The sequence below is a fragment of the Numenius arquata genome, chromosome 14 (assembly GCF_964106895.1).
Source record: "Numenius arquata chromosome 14, bNumArq3.hap1.1, whole genome shotgun sequence".
Classification (NCBI taxonomy): Eukaryota; Metazoa; Chordata; class Aves; order Charadriiformes; family Scolopacidae; genus Numenius; species Numenius arquata.
In genome coordinates, this window is record NC_133589.1 from 1,667,020 (window position 1) to 1,683,794 (window position 16,775).

Sequence of the window (16,775 nt, forward strand, 5' to 3'; positions counted from 1 at the left end):
CCTCTTTAATGCCAAGAGCATTTATCTGCGAGCCTGGTTTATATTCTGTATAGTGCTGTGTGTACTCTTACTGCTCAGCAACTTATTCATAGTATTATTTTAACAAGATTTAAGCGTTTTGGAGCAGACAATCTGCCAGTGTATGTGCAGCCACCAGCACAGTCATTCCCACTCCAGTAGAGATTTTATTGTGTGATAAATTACTGAGAAAACTTCTGCTTACAGAGTGTTTGATCCCCCAGACAGAAACCCCAGGTTCCATCCCAGCAGGCACTTCTGAAGGAGATTCCGGTACAAAAAAATACCATGCAGTTTTACCAATTCACAAGTAATTAATTCATCCTTAACTCCTCCTGCAGTGACACAAATGACTTGAGAAGACACCTTGGCTGGGACCACAGAGGAACTCCAGGGTCTTCCTCGGTGCTGTGAGTTCCTTCCACACCGTTCTGTGACAGCCCCCAGCACTTCTGCCACATTCCTGGGGGTGTCGAATCACAGACTCACAGAATGGTTTGGGTTGGAAGGGACCTTAAAGCCCATCCAGTGCCACCCCCTGCCCTGGGCAGGGACACCTCCCACCAGACCAGGTTGCTCCAAGCCCCCTCCAACCTGGCCTTGAACCCCTCCAGGGATGGGGCAGCCACAGCTTCTCTGGGCAACCTGGGCCAGGCTCTCACCACCCTCACAGCAAAGAAGTTCTTCCCCACATCTCAGCTCAATCTCCCCTCTTTCCGTTTAAAACCGTTCTCCCTCATCCCATCGAAGGCTACCCCTCGTCGAAGGCTGCCCAATGCCTGTCAACCTACATGGCAGAAGGATGGCATAAAGATAATACACTCATCTTCTGAGGAAAAGAGAAATAAAGATGGCTTTTGCTTATAGGCTGGGCAGAAAGGACAGAAGCAGACGTCATGTCTGCCATAGGAAAAGCCACTTCTCTATTCCTTATGTCCAAGTAGGCACTCTGGAAGCAGAGGCAGAAGGGGAGACAGACAAAGGAAAAGGAGAAGAACCATTTTACTCTCCACAGTGGAAGCATTCAGAAGTGCTTTGAGTATGGAAATGGAAAAGGCTGGTGCAATGACAACACTAAGAATTGAACATCTTCTCTCTTTCTACATGCACGGTGCAGGTGGGGACGGACCCAACGGCCACCAAAGCAACGGGAATCCTTCCCCCAACACCAACAGGCTTTGGATCGGCAGAAGCCACCGGGTGCTCTCCTCCAAAGCTCTCATCTTCACCCCTCTCCGGGGCCACGTCCCTCAGGACCAGCCACAGGAGCTGCCTCTCTTCTCCGGTACCGCGGGATCAGCATCATCAGCTCCCGAGGGCTCCCTCTCCGCACCCCGCTCATCATTTCCGAGTCCGGCGATGACAGTTCTCCCCTCAGCGATAGCATCGCTCACCCTTCTCTGACCTCTCTGTCTGACAAACCTGGTTCTCCACCTCAGGGGGCCCCCCGAGAGCATTTGAAGTGCCAGAAAGAAAAGAAAAAACCAATAACTTCAAAGGGAGGAGGCTCCGCAGAGCTCGGCAGAGCCCGAGAGCTCCCTGCGAGCCGAAGGACGGAACACCGGACACTGCGCGGCCGTCGCCTTCCTCCCTGCAATCCAGTGGAAACCAGAGCAGGAAAATTGACAGCTGTGGAAAAGCAGATTGGTGGTTTAGTGGGACAGATGTGGAAAATGCTTTTTAAATGACTTGCGGGCGCAGATGAATTTTAAGAAGCAGTAATCAGCAGCCACAAGTGACGCCTGACCACAGCTTCCAGTATTTAGAGAGGCAGACGAGAGCCGGGGAGGTAGGACACCGGGCCTGGGGAGCAAGAGCCCGTCAGTTCCTGCAGGGAAATGGGCATCTTGGCTCTTGGCTAAACTAAGCCAGGGCAGGGTTCTGGTACAAAACCCACCAAGAAGACAAGTGCAAAAGCAAAACTTAAGTGGAAGGAATTCATTAAATGTGCTGTTATGATTTTCTGTCTTGTGATAGGCCCTAGAACCTCAGAGGGACTCCACTTAATGCACAGCTTCACTGTCTTGACTATCCCACGTCTCAGAATGGTACCACAAAGGTCAGGGAGAACAAGAGCCTATGGAAGAATTAACGGTTGAGGTTTAGGAGTCCTATTTCCCAGCACATGCACTGAAATCCGTGGTGAACCAACCGATGGCTCCATCCAATCTTCCATCTCTCCTCGGGGAGATGAACAACAGCCCCCAGGGTGGGACAAGCCACCCGACAGCAGAGCTGCACCTAAGAGTGCCCAGGCTGGATCCCAGTTGACACAATGGGACCCCAATTTCCCTTCCAGAAAGGAGGAGCTTAGCTTACCCTCAGGCACATCATCTTCACCTGAGCGTGTTTCCCTGCATAAGCTTTCACAAGCAGAAGGAGGGGAGGAGATTTTGAGAGAACACTACTTGAATATAAGCTAAAACCAACCCAACAGTAGAAATCTCACAACCAACCAAAGCATGTGCTTATTTCCAGTGGTATTAATCGTCTTTGCTGCCCATGAAGTAAAAAAAGAACATGCCAACTTCCAACCTTCCTGTAATATTCTTTTCCTGTTCCCTCCCATAGGCATAATGTCACCTCTGACTCCTGATGGCCTTTTTGTACTTGATTTACTTGGTTGAGTTGCTTTATCCAAATAGTTGAGGCCACGGGTGTGAACACCTTCATAACCTCTTCTACCACCTTTCCAGTCCTTTCTGCAGGAGTGACAAGCGACACACTCCCTGGGACATCTGCTGAGTCTGGTCTTACGCAATATTTTAATGGATCTTCTCAAAGCAGCAACAAATCAGACAGTAACGATATCTGCAGACAGTAACGGTATCTGCAGATACTGTGAAAGTTTGCCAGGACAGGAAAATAACAAGAAAGGACCTAGAGACCTTAGAAATTGGAGTAGGAAATAATAGAATGAGCTTCTGTTTGGAAAATACAGCTCAGAAACGCAAAGAAAGAAAGAAGAAAAATTCCAAAGCTCAGATGTTTGACGAAGGGAGGAAGACTGGAAAGTTGTAAAGTTGAAAAGAGATTTACAGACAGTAGGTGAGATCTGGTTCGCAACATCACACTGCAACAGGAGCACAGCCAGGGCTATTCTAGTCTCTATACCCCAAGGCATCAGCCAGGAATGGAGCTCAGAGGCTCCATCTCCACGGCTCAGATGTGATGGTCCCCGGCATGCTACGCTCTGCCCGGGGACTTCTTCTCCAAAAAGTGCTCCCAAACCACGCAGAGCCTGAAGAACTGACAAAGCACTTGGGGAGAACAACAGAAGTTCTGCCTGTACGGGTCAGTTCGACGCCGGGATTGTAGGTATGTCACGCTCATACCTGGCACGCACTCTTGCAGGGGTTTTAAGCAGACAGCGATAATCATCTATTGATACATGACAGAAAGAGAGGCCAATTTAGTACAGCGTAACTTGACGTAATTCAAAGTAATAGGAGAAAATTAAGAAAATCTAATTTAAGATGAATATCAAAAAAGTTTCCCCAACTTAGGAATTATTCTCTTGCAGAAAAGTTTCCCAAGGGAAGCAGTAGAAATCTGACTGCTTGAGCCAGATAAAAACAATAGTAAATGTAGATGAATAATTCTGCACTGGCAGGGCTCTTGATGGCATGTTTTAAAAAGTCTTTATTAATTCTGCTTTTTCTAACCTATTAATATCTTACTTCAATAGTCGCTGCTTCTCCCGCTCCCTCCTTTCCTTTGTTCCCTTTCTCCCCGATCCTGAGCTGTCACGCACAAGCTCATCTTCTTAAAGACAGTGGTTCCCACTGACTCCAAAGACTTGTTAATATTCTAAGCTGCAGAGCTCCTCCCTGAAACGGTCCCAAGCAGAAACGAGATCGCTTGCATTTGCCAAACCCACCCAGAAAAGAGCTCAAAGCCAGTTTTAGGACAAAATGTTGCAAGCCCCAGGCTTAGCTTAAGCCACACACAGGGTAGGAAAAAGGAACGTCCCAGAGATTGGTCTTATTGGATAGGACTTGTGTCTCTCTTCCAACTGCCCCTTCTTCACTTTCCCTGTTTTATTCCATTTTTTCTTCCCACTGCTCCAGCCCGGTCTCTGTCTTTCCTCCCCTCTGCTCGCCTCTTCGTTTGGTCCCTCCAGCGCTCTTCATGTCTCCTTCCTTGCTCTGTTTTTTTGGGTGCACAGATGGGGTGGCTGGAGCTGATCGGGTCCTTCCTAGAAACCCCCACCTTCAGTAAGAAGCCAAACAAACGGCCACCAAAAGGCACAGCGTGGCTCAAGTTTCAAATAAAAGAGTTACGCTGGCAGGGGGTGCTGGAAGGGGCTTGGGGACTGCTCCAGCCCTCTTTAATCCCCGCATAAACCCGATATTGAACAACGCGTTGGGTGTACCTTGTTACAGGAGCATGAAAGAAAGAGTCACAGACCATCCTGGCCGTGAAAAGAAAAGATGCCAGTGCCATGTGGCATGGATGTTGGATGGGTTGGAGGCTTGGGATTCACTTTATCGCGAATCTTGGCCACCGCACAACCTATGTTTTAGGGAAACACGAGGTCCTGCTGACTTATTTTGTCTGAGTGGAAAGAAGCACTTGTTAAAGAACTTGTTCTCAGGCTCAAAGCTGGGAAAAGATGGTAGAACAAAGCCAAAATCACACAAATAAAATGAGGCATAACATTAGGAACTGATTAACCTTGATTTGTCATGACTTATATCCCAATATTGCAACTCACTTTCTGGGAGCAAAGTTTGCCAAATGGGCAAAGCATTGCATCTCATGTAACTCTGTCCTCAGAGCCAGGTACCTTGGACCATGGGAACTAGAGGATAGTTAAATTATCCCAAATCAAGCCTTCTTAAAGTAGAAATTACAAGAAATTAATACTTCAAATTTCCTCAGTCTGGGAACTGAATTGTCTGGGGGATCGATCTGATGTTGGGATACAGACATTTGCTTCTCTGGTATTTGTGGTATTTGCTATATTTGGAATACAAATATTGTACTGCCCTGGGATGTTCCCCACTCCGTGATGCTCTTGAATCCCAACTGCAAAGAAGAAAGGAGCAACATTTCAGCAACTGAATTATACGAGAATCCTACGGCAAAAAAATTCCTTTGCATCTCTCCAAGAAGAATGTAAGTAAATAAATATAGAATATGTACATAACTGTGTGCGTGTGTGTGCACACACAGAGAACATATACATTAAAAAATTTGCAATGGAAAAACATGCAACTCGGCCTAGGTAATCTTATGAAATAAATGGAACACACAGATGGAGAGATAATTTGTGTGTACTGAGGGGGGAACATGTTGAAGTGGGTTTTTGTAATCCATCTCGTACAATGAATTTCACGGTATAATACTCTGTTAGGGACTGCAGCGAAAGCCAACCCATTTCACTGCAAATCCCAACAAAAAGATCTACCCCAACACTTACAGCCCTCACAGCTGCTAAAACAAACTCGAACGTGACCTTCAAGCCACCAGGATACCTAAGCTGAGACAATGAAACAGAAAGAAATATATCTGTTTTAACAAACTTCTTTTGGGACGGGCTAAATAACAAATGGATGACAAGTGTAACTAAGAGCCAGCAGGAACTTTTTGCATCAGGCTTTGTCTATCCCAAAAAGAAAAAGGAAAATCCAAACTCCCAAACCTCCCGAGATGCATTTTATTCATACCATAAACCAGTCAGGATCAATGAGACATGGAAGTGGGGGAAATGGCACTGAGCAGAAATAAAATCTGGAAATTACTAAATGCGAAGCAAAGAACCAAAACAAGAGCCTGCGAGGAGGAATGAGGTAGAGAGTCAAGTGTCTCATGACAGGATAAAATGTTTTTGGCAAGTGCAGATCTGAAGGCATGATTTGCAAATAAATATTTACAACTTGAATAAAATTTCAACACTGGACTGAGAAAACATGAGGCTGATGACGGCCAAGAAGGAACGCAGGCAGAAAACTGTCGCAGGTTATGGGAGGGCTTTATCTGACTGCACAAAAAAAATACAACTTTGGGAGAAAAAGATCATTGATCCCTTGGACTAAAGTATTTGCAAACTGAAAATAAGACAGAAAAAAATGCTCCCTCAGTTTTAAAATCATGTGAAATGATATATTTCAAAAGATATCCTACGCATTACTACCTCTTATTTAAAGGCAGAATCATTTCTACATCCAAAACACCCAGCAGCTTTCTAAAAACATAAATTTAGAGGCTAAATGGCAGGAAATCGTGTTTCTGGGACTTGAAAGGCAACTACTGCTGCATCGTGAAACCACGTACAGCAAAACCAGCCCTGGAACGGTGGAGTTCCCTTCAGGTATGAAATACAGCCACTTAAACATGATGTAATTAATTCTTGGGCTCAAGGAAAATGTGCAGGGAGCCCTGTAACCTGCCCCCACACGACTGCACGGAGACAGGCGTCTCGTTCCACTGACAGCAACGGAATGATCCGCGCTGCGCCTACAAATCAATGAAACGACCAGAGAACTGGTGTAGCCTGGATGGGAAAATTGCATTCACCACAGACAGCACTTAAAACTGGACATTTTCTGTACCTGCAGCAATTAATTCACCATGTTACCTGAAATATTTCCCATCTAAGGATTGGGAATACTGCAATTACACTGCCTGGGTATCTACTGTAATGCAACACACCACCAATTTTTAATGGCCTCAACTGTAACAAAAAACACAAGAAAGAGAGAGAGGGAGAGAAAACACCTCCGTGTTACGTTAAAGGTCTCACCAGCTGCAGAAACTGAGCTTGCTGGGTAAGGTACAGCGATCGCTGGTTCAGGCTATGTAAATTAATTTGCAAATCACAAATTTCAATCACAAATTGAAAATCTGATACACTAGAATCAAACAGTAGTACATCCGTGATATTCAGGTTGTATGTATGGCTAAAGCTAGCTTTAAAAACCGTCTTTTCCACTTGAGTCTTCAAACCCTTCTAGTAAAATCCTGTCTCTGCATCAAATATTCATCTTCTGCGGGCTGCTCTCAGATGGTAACGGACACATGACCCAACCTGAAAGCTCCCAGGGTCGGATGATGTGAGGCACCGCTATCTTCATCAGCGCTAAAACTGAAATTACCTCCAGGCTACAAGACTTGTGAATGTCCCTGCAGTTCTTTAGTGGCAGTGTCACAGGCAGCTGTAAAAAGCTATGCTTAAAAAGCCAAGGAATATGTGGCTTCTCCTGACATTTATTTCCCTCCTGCATTCCTTCTCTGTTATACCTTGGATATACCTTGCAGCACACAGGTTCATTGCACCAGTTAACCCGGACACCCCTCCACAGCCTCCACGTAGGACATGGGACAAATAAATTAACTGTGCCTCTTCAAGCTGGTAGGAAATTCTCCAGCTCTATGTTTTGGAAATATCTTGTAGAAAGGTCTCAGTTCCCACTGCCCGCTCCCCCGCACCGGGGAGTGTTCAAAATCTATTCCTCTTGCTGATCCACAAGAGAGGAGACAGTTCAGTTCTTGTCATTAACCCTCTATTTTGTCCTGGAGTGATCGGGCTGTATATTTTGGGATGGAGTACGTTTCCATCAGACGTACTCTCAGTGTGATGTTCGTTTATGTCCATGAAACACAGAGTGAGAACCAGCAACGTTCCATGCAGACATCAAACAGTCACCACACAGCATCAATAAACATCACTCTTACACTCTGTTGCTTAAGGACTAATCATTTAAGTGTAAAATCTACTCAATTCTTTTGCTAATTTTTCTGTTCTCCGTGACATCCACTGGAAATAGCGATGATCTCAAAATGCACACCCCTTTATTATGCCGAGAGCATAGTGCAATTTCCTTCAGATTAGAACGAAACAATGCAGCTTTTAGAGACAAGCCCTACTGAGAAAGGAGCTTTAAATAGAGTTATCTGTCTGTTAATTATCAAAAAGAAAGGAATATTTTATGGGGAAGGAAAAGATATGCACATGGACATCGGAAATGAACACTAAAAAAAAAAGTTATGACATTGCTAAAGTTAATGAGAAGTTTCCACTGGAGAAAGGGCAGCAAACCCAAAACCCAGCGGACACCCCCGGTGCCCTGGAGGTCTGTTGGGCTTTGCTGAAGAAACCTGGGAGTTTGGAAGGAGCAGGGGAACGAATCCTCGGCAGGGACCCTGCAGCCACCACGCGTGTGGCCCTGTGCTGGATAAAAAGGTGCGGGGCACAGGCCAAAGGAGGCTATTTCTTTTATGGAGCAGTATTTGCCTTGTATTGCCTGCCCTGGAGAGTATAAAACAAGTTCCAAGGCTCCACAGGCAAGAGAGAGCACTGAAAAACATTTTGAGACTGACGATGAGAGGATCTGCGTAGCTTCGGTGGGTAACGGAGGCCTCCTGAGGTTTTCATTCACGTATAATAGTTCTGAATAACGTTATTCAATTGCATTTCTGACTCAGCATCTTGTCATTTCTGCTGCATCTTGTCCCCTTTTCCTTCAGTTCATTTAATTTACTCAGTGTTACTGTCATGTCCTCTCTGTTTTATGTAGAAACCCAGACGGCCCAGCCTTCTGTCACCAGCGCACGCTGAACACCGAACAGAAGTGTTGGTATTACCAGAGAAAGTAAAATTATCAGCTCCATAAAGCCCTTCTCCATAAACTTACCATTAAAATGCGTCTGTAGCTGTCTCTGTCAATGCCCCAGAGCTTGAGATCTGTCTTGGCCTTGACGGTGGCAGCCCGGGGGGTTCCATAGATGAGCGCCAGCTCCCCGAAGCTGCCTCCTTCTCCGATGCTGGTGACCCACTCCCCGTTGACATAAACCTACCACGGCACAAGACAAAACAAGAAACAAAACCAGTTTGAGGACTCAGTTGCAGTTTTCCTTAGTGATTTCCTTTCTAACCACCAACACTGAGGACACAAGAGGAAAACAAGAGCCAAACGGTTCCCGCAGCCCGTCCCCAACGAGGGCAACAACTCGCTCTGTGGACAGAACCTCGAGTCCTCCTGCTCCAGCACAATGGCTGTATTTACTCTCCCAGTTCTCGGCTCCCGGGGTTAACTGGCATCTTGTTTTCCCTCTGGTGCTCAAGGCTCAGACAGTCAACAAGCAGAACTGTCACAACTTTGGCTTTTTATTAACCCCGTCAAACTTGAAAGGCAGGAGATTTGTTGATAGGTGTAACGGGGTTTGCTGACAAGCACCATAGCCATGAGACAAAAAACGGTCAAAACAGGGAAACGTCTTTTGAAAAGGAACATTTTTTTCTTCCCTAAGCCCAATGCCTCCAACAACCATTTAAATACAGCTATTGAGATCTGTTTCTCCCTTAGAGAAGACTACGAAGTGCTTTGGATTTGAGAAGCCACACACAGAATTATCCTTTGTCTTCAATATTGGCTCTACAGAAGCAATATGAGACCCACGTGGCGTGAAGGTGGCACAGGATGGATCAGTGCCACCACCACAGCATTTTTCCTGGGTGACACCTAATTTGAGAATTCCTGTGCTCGAGGGCTGTGCAGAACCTGCACTGGAGACGGGGGGCTCGGGCAGGGGGTTTCTGCTGGGCTGCACCTCCCTGAACACCAGAAACCAACCAGAATGAATTTCATTTGGTTTGGAAGCTCCCTGAAGAAAAACAGTACGAAGAAAATACACAGGTATTCTTATCTTAAGCAGGAATCTATGACAAATGGAAAGACCGTACCCTATTGCCAGTTACTGAGTAACAGACAAGCAGTTTTTAAAAGTTGTATGAAATAGAGCTGTGTTCAAGCTGGGCATGAGAAAAGACGGTGACCAAAATAAATGAACTGGGGTCAAAATTCAACAAACTGTCAGTATTAATTTTACTTCTACCTTCATTTTATGATGAAAAGGCATCTTGCAAACTACAGCTGGAATCAATCCCAATTTATCTTCCCAATATTCCATTAAGATCTGATCCAGCTCCTGCCGAAACGAGGGTTCGGTGGGAGCTGGATGTGGCCACGGAGCGGTTCAGCTGGGCCAGAGACCTCCTGGGATGGGCTGAGAGGGAGCAGCAGCAGCATCGCTGCCGAGCTGCCGGCCGGGTCGGGGCTCCGGGTCTTCCCCGAGCATCTGGGGATCAAGGGGTTGAAATAAAGGGTAAAAATAATCCCCAGCAGGCAGGCGGTGGCAGATTGACAAGAGCGAGCTCAGGCCACAAAAGCTGCACTCGCCACAGGAATAAAATCGTTGAATTCTTCTTTTGATTCTCCTCGTGATGAAAAAAAATGAAAGCAAAAAAAAAAAAAAAGAAAGACGTTTTAAAAAAGCCAGGCAAACCCCAGCACTTTCCTGGTCAAAGAGGCAGGTAATACTGTGGCTCCTGGATCTTTTTTTGTGAGACAAGCAGGAGAAATGGATGGGTAAAATTAGGATTCTGAGAGCCTTGTGACACAATGAGAATGCATGACGATTTTAAAACTCAGTGAATCCATTGCAAAATTGGCTAGATGTGTATTTGAACACAGGGATCCCCCCCTTTTGGTGGGGATTCTCTGGATGGACCCCGGTTTCGCTGCAGTAATTCACCTCCTCGGTAGAAAGTCTTGGACTATGGGAAATAATCTTTGGATCACATCCTCAGCTTCAACCGACTTTACATCCTTGACTGTTAATAGCCTGCTCAGGGAGGTGGTGGAGTCTCCGTCTCTGGAGACATTCAAAACCCACCTGGACATGTTCCTGTGCAACCTGCTCTGGGTGGACCTGCTCTGGCAGGGGGTTGGACTGGATGATCTCCAGAGGTCCCTTCCAACCCCATATCATTCTGTGATTCTGTGACTCTTTTTCATCCCACCAAAGATACGTGTTTCTATAAGCTCTTTTGTTGAAAAGCACAAGTTTTGTTATTGCAGGAGGGTCTGAATTGTAAGAGGGAGATAAACTCATTCCAACATGTAGTTTTTAAGCAGTATGCCGAGAGTTGTTGTTAAGTGCATGATTCGGCTGCAGCCCAGAGAGGGGAATTACGCTGGTAAAACTCAAGGCAGAGCAAGTGAAGGATGGACATTTACTGCTGCACGGTTGTTATAAAGAGAGGCTACTGATAAACTGCTCCAAGACTTCTTTAATTTTGCTGGTTTACCTGACAAGACTCCCCAAAACACGTCTGACGTCTCGCCTGCGAACAGCTCACGCAAAAGGCCATTCCCAACCCAAGGGCATCAGGTTTGAACTACTCCGAGGTGAAACCAAATCACTGACCTGACCATCTTTGGGCCCAGCACTCACTCCCCCAGTAAAAATGCCATTTCCAGTATCAACCTCTGAAAGAGAAAACAGCTCGAGACTAACTGTTGTTTTCCAGGAGAAAAGTTCATTCTCTGCAAAGGGCTGAGTCAACAATCAACTTTTGTCTTCGTGATGAAGCTCAGGTGCCTGGGTGGCACGTTTAAAGCCATTCTGCCCTTTAACCCAGAGTTCAGCTCCGCTACGAATCCCTTTAAAATAGATGGTTTAAAAAGAAGTAGAAAGGAAAGTAGCTCCGTTTGTAAGGTGTGGGAAGTAAAACTATTTTAGGGCGAGAACAGCTCATGAAAGCCAACGTTATACGGCAGCAGCTCAGACGAGCTCCTTCTTTATCCTGAAAAATGCGGGGCTGAGGTTTTGGCTCAGACGGTTTCAGGCTTTTGTGAGCTCTCACCAAAGTGGCGAGTACATAAGTGAATTCTTCCTAATTGTTACTTGACCTGCTGCTCACAGCCCCGTAATAGCTGGAACCTTCTTCCTTCACGCAGCTGAAGACATTTTTACAGACATTGCCCTTTGAAGGCAGGATATGATCTATCTCTGAGCTCCGCTGGAGCGAATTTACCTTTACTTTAATTTTGTACGGCTAATTTTAAGTTAACTTCTAGCATTTTTTTGCTGCCACTTTGTGATCTATGTGGACAATCTAATTTGTTCCAGGCATCGCAGCTTTTAGATCTTAAATCCCCTCCCTCAGATCTGTTTGTAATAATCTGTGCTTTGTGTCTTGTCAAGCCTTAATATTTGTTATCCAAAAACGAAGATGAGGTTTATTTATTCTTGGAAAAATAAGCAAGTCTTAGACATGAAGGGTATTTATATGCGGGTAGTTTTCTCAAATAAAGCCAATGCTTTATTTGTAGCACGAATTTGCTCTTCTTAAATATAAATATACAAACTTGGAGACTGCCTTGAGAATCCTTAAAAATTCAAGCTGAAAACCTCCCAACTTTAAAATGTTCTGTTTCAAATTTCAAAAAGCACCCTTCTGAAATTAGAAAGATCATTAACGATGGAAGAATTCAAGCCAGAAGCAATCTATGGAATCCAACCATAAAATAGAAGCGGTTTTAAAACCCAGCAGTATTCTCACATCAACCACCACGTAATTTTCACCTGTGTATTTACAAATCAGACAGGTTGTATGTATGAATAAGGGCTTCAAGAAGATCTGACCTACAACCAAAAGATAACCTTATCTACTGGCCACAATGCTCATGTATAGCTCAACATACAGATTTATACCGAAAATACAGAACCTATGTGAGAAAAAATGCTGCAAAGTTTTCATTTTGATTTTCCCCATACTGTAGTCTGGCTGCTGTTGTTTTACAAGAAGAAAACCTGAGAATGACTGTAGAGAAAGTTGCTGCGACATTAAATAGAATAGGAAGCTGCCGAGTCTAAAAAAAAATCCACCTGTTTTAAAAAGGGTAGTCGTCGGTGCTTTTTAAAGTAAAAAAATGTGAGGTTATAAGATTAAAATAATAAACAGGAAGTCATTTTTATATTTAGAAATACGGATTAGAGATTTTTGCAAGACACATACTTTAGCAGGTACTTTCAATATCTTTACTGGAAACTATAATTTAAGCTCTGCCAGCGACTTTTTGGCACAGGTTCAGATTCGTCCGAGCAGAAAAGCTTCTGGTGGACAATTGACCTGGAAGACTCCGAACCTCCTGCCACCCTCTGCCCAGTATGAACTCTACCCACCTGCAGGGCCGGGTCTGGAGTGATCAGTTCTCCTCCACCCCGACGTGCTGGGGAGGAAGACTGTGACCGCTGACACTCTAATGGCCTTTCCCACCCAATGCCAGCTTTGGGCAGAGTGTTCCTAGTTTGTAGCATACAGTGTGTGACAGGAAAACCCCAGGGTCTCCAAGACCTGCCTCTTCCTGATTTCTAAAAACCTTTCTTTTCCAGATGAAAATTTGTGCCCTTCTCCCTTGGCCCACAGTCCCCGTTGAGCGTGGTGCCAACAGAAGGGCACGTGAGTCTTCTTTGGCTGCCCATAGTAATACACAGGAAATGTATAGATATTTTATTTTCTGCTAATGAGGCTTGTTTATACCCCAAGAGAGTGTAAGAGTTGAGGATAAAGTGTTACTATATTTTAAAATATTTTAATGTAGTTCTAATTTGACTCAGATTATTTTTAAGGGAAAATATTAGAATGCTCTTACTTACTCTTTGGGGTGCCTAAGCCAAAACTCTTAACAGTAAATTACTTTTAAATGTTGCAGTTTATTAAATTCAAACCACCCTACAGTGATTTTGTTATTCTGGCTTTGGTGGTGGTTTCTTTTGGGTTTTGGTTGCTTGGTTGATAGATTATTTTTATTTTCCAGTTTTGCCATGACTTTATTCCAGGAGATGGGAATTTTATAATGGCAAAAACCCAAAACGGAAAACCTGGGTGCTCGTCAGTCATGATGTTCTGGGAGTAATTTGCTCCTTGAATCCCACAGTCCTGGTTGTACCTGTCACTCCCGTGCCCATCGGGGACACGAGGAGGGCAGACAGCCTGGCCCGGGGTTAAAAGCCACTGTGCATTTGCCAACACCAGCTGAACTCGGCAGAAAACAGCTTCAGGCTTAAAGTCTCGGGGTCAATTGTCTACTCTCCAAGTCACTTTTTTTTTCTTGGGAGAAGGGTGGAAGCACGCCAAAAAAAGTATCTGGCAAGGCTTACATGAACAGCAGCTCTCTCACGAGCAGCCTGGAGTTTCTACAGAAAACAAAGATTTTAGCACCGCTGCCCAGAAAGTGGGAGAACTCTTCTGGGGAGCACCACGTGGGGTGTGATAACGCACCCCCATGGGATGGGACCTGCTGGAGTGAGTTAGACTGGAGTGAGTTACTCTGCACTAACTGCCCCGGGACAGGCTTTATTTTGGGGGAAACGGGCTCGTCTCCCCAGCAAAGGCAGCTTTGGTCGCTACCAGGATGTAGCTGCAACTTAGAATCATAGAATTGTCCAGGTTGGAAGGGACCTTTAAGATCATCGAGGCCAAACAACAACCTAACTCTGATAAAACCCATCACTAACCCATGTCTCTAAGCACCATGTCAACCCGGCTTTTGAACACCTCCAGGGATGGTGCCTCAACCACTGCCCTGGGCAGCCCATTCCAAGGCTTAATAACCCTTTCAGTGTCAAAATTGTTCCTAACTTGCAGATGAGTTGGTTTCTTGTGGTCCACCAATGGATGAGCGAAGGCTTCTTGTGTTTTACACAGCATCTTGTAAAGGAATCCAGTGTATTTTGGCTGAAAACAGAGGAAAAGCTGAGGAAGGAGAGAGCACCCAGCTGGGGAGAGGGGGGGTGAGGTGCAGCGGGGCGAGGGAAGGGGATGCTGAAGGGGGAGATGGTCACAGAAGAGTTTTGCAAGACAGAGGGGTCAGGAATTTTGGCCGCCCAAATAAGCTCGGTCCAAATGACATCTCTTAATACTTGTTAGGATAGATTTGTCCCACAGCTCATGGCAGAAAACTGTCTGTATTTGTGCCTGAGAAGCACCAGGATGATGTTATTGTGGATCTGTCCCAGCAGAGGCTAGTTTTGGCAATTAGAGGAGCCAGGATTGAGAATGTTTATCAAAGCGAAGCTGCAATCTACTCAAAGAAAACCCAGTTATTTCACTTACTGCTTAGAAAATCTGCTGTTGCATGTCTCACAGACGAGGCAGGAAAAATTCATATCCTATATCATACCTAAGTGACTGGAGGGCTGCAAACTACTCGGAATACAAAGAAAACTTCTGCCTTCAGCTCTGACAGCACAAAACAAAGCTGTGCAGGACTGTGCTCTCCAGTTAGCAAAACTGTGAGTCCTACTGAAGTCAAGAGAATTGCTCGCGTGTTTAAAGGCACAGGGCTTCCGAAGCTCATCAAATCAGGGGTCTGGGATAAAATTTTCAAAAACACCTTAAAAAATAAAATACAGCTTAAGAGCCTGTGTGTAACTGCACTGCAGCGATGCTGAGGCCAGTCAGTCGCTGTGGCTGTTTTTCAGATGGTACCCCTAACCCTCTCTCAGAAACCTCAAAGGCCCTTGAAATGTTCTGGGAAAGATAAGATTATTCTGCATCAGACTTTATCGAACTCAAGAAACCATGAATGAAAAGTGATCTGGACACTTGTGTCTTCTTGGGCTATTTGTGGTCAAGATGAAAGAATTTCAACTTTCCATAAAAAACCCAAGGAGAACCTCTGATGTACAAGTAGTGATGCAGTAAATGTGTTTCTGAGCAGGTGCCAGGATATTCCTGGGAAGGGAGCTAAGATGCCATCTCACCCGACGGAGAATACAGCAGCCAGTGCTGCAAACAAGTCCTGCTCAACGTCTGCAGAGCAGCGGCCACCTTGGCCATCAGGGGCAACCACCAGGGAGAGAAAAATCCAGAAACCACTTTCTTTTTTACGAGCAGACACCAAGCTGGCCAGGCCCTGGACATTTATTTTCCCCATTTTGTCACTGCTTTGTAAGCGCAATATGTGCATATGGAAGATTATCTTTTTTGCAATTAATTGCAGGGGTTTTGCAGACTGTTTTCTGGTGTCATTCGGTCCCCCACTATCCTCGAGCCAAACGCCGCAGGAAGCTTTCCTAAAGGGTTTTTTGAGGGAGGACAAATTATTTTTGAAGAGGATTAATCTATAACTTCAATATGAGCATTTGCGTATGTTTGTGGGTCTGATTCAAAGCCAGTGAACTCATTAAGCTCGGCATCGGGCCCTAACCAATTATTTTAGAACTAAATTTTAGCACTGCTCTATAAATATTGCTCTTTTATTTTGTGGCCCCGTGGATGTGGCAATGTTTGCTCCTGAGAGGTTTGTCTGATAGAAACAGTGACTCAGACGGATTTCCTGAGGAGCAGGTTCCAGAGGCAGAGGCAGCGCGTGAGGTTTCTCGGTTCCCAACAATACCAATTAGATGGTCTCCTGACACAAACAGCCTGCTAAAAAAAAGTAACTTTCACTAAAATAACTGCATGCCTCCTGCCCAGATTTAAAATAAATCACTTTCTTCTTTAAATATGCCAAACAAAACTCATCTGGGCACCCGAAAAGCAAGTTGCTAATGAGCAGGCCTGTCCCATCCCAGCACCGTGGGTACGGCAGGTGTGTGCAGAAAATTCGGTCGAATGAGGAACTTGTAGCAAAACTGCGAAAGGATGAGTTTCATATGGAACAAAAACGATAAGAGGTGAATAGATTACGATTTCGAAGGCAGGTTCAGAAAGAAGCTGCGTCTCAAAGACTTGCTGATGAAACCACCGTGTACTCCTGTAAACATTTTGTGGTCTGACAGATCACTTTACACTTAGAATAATCCTTGCTTTATTAATATGCTGCATTGTTCGTATATTTGGACCTAATTTTAAAAGCAAATTAAGGTTTCTAAGATGAAACTCACTGCCTCCGGCTGTATCTCAATTTGAGGGGGAAAAAAAAAAAACCCAACACATGAGCTAAGTGAACTGATTAAAG

The 16,775-nt window shown here is 45.0% G+C and overlaps 1 protein-coding gene across 1 annotated transcript in view; it reads right to left on the reverse strand.

Moving 5' to 3' along the window:
- PRKAR1B (protein kinase cAMP-dependent type I regulatory subunit beta) overlaps window positions 1–16,775 on the reverse strand; it is a 94,225-nt gene that overhangs the window by 23,384 nt on the left and 54,066 nt on the right. Inside the window, exon 7 of the mRNA XM_074158323.1 lies at window positions 8,658–8,816. Coding sequence (XP_074014424.1) covers window positions 8,658–8,816 — 159 coding nt within the window. The remainder of the gene's footprint in view (window positions 1–8,657; window positions 8,817–16,775) is intronic.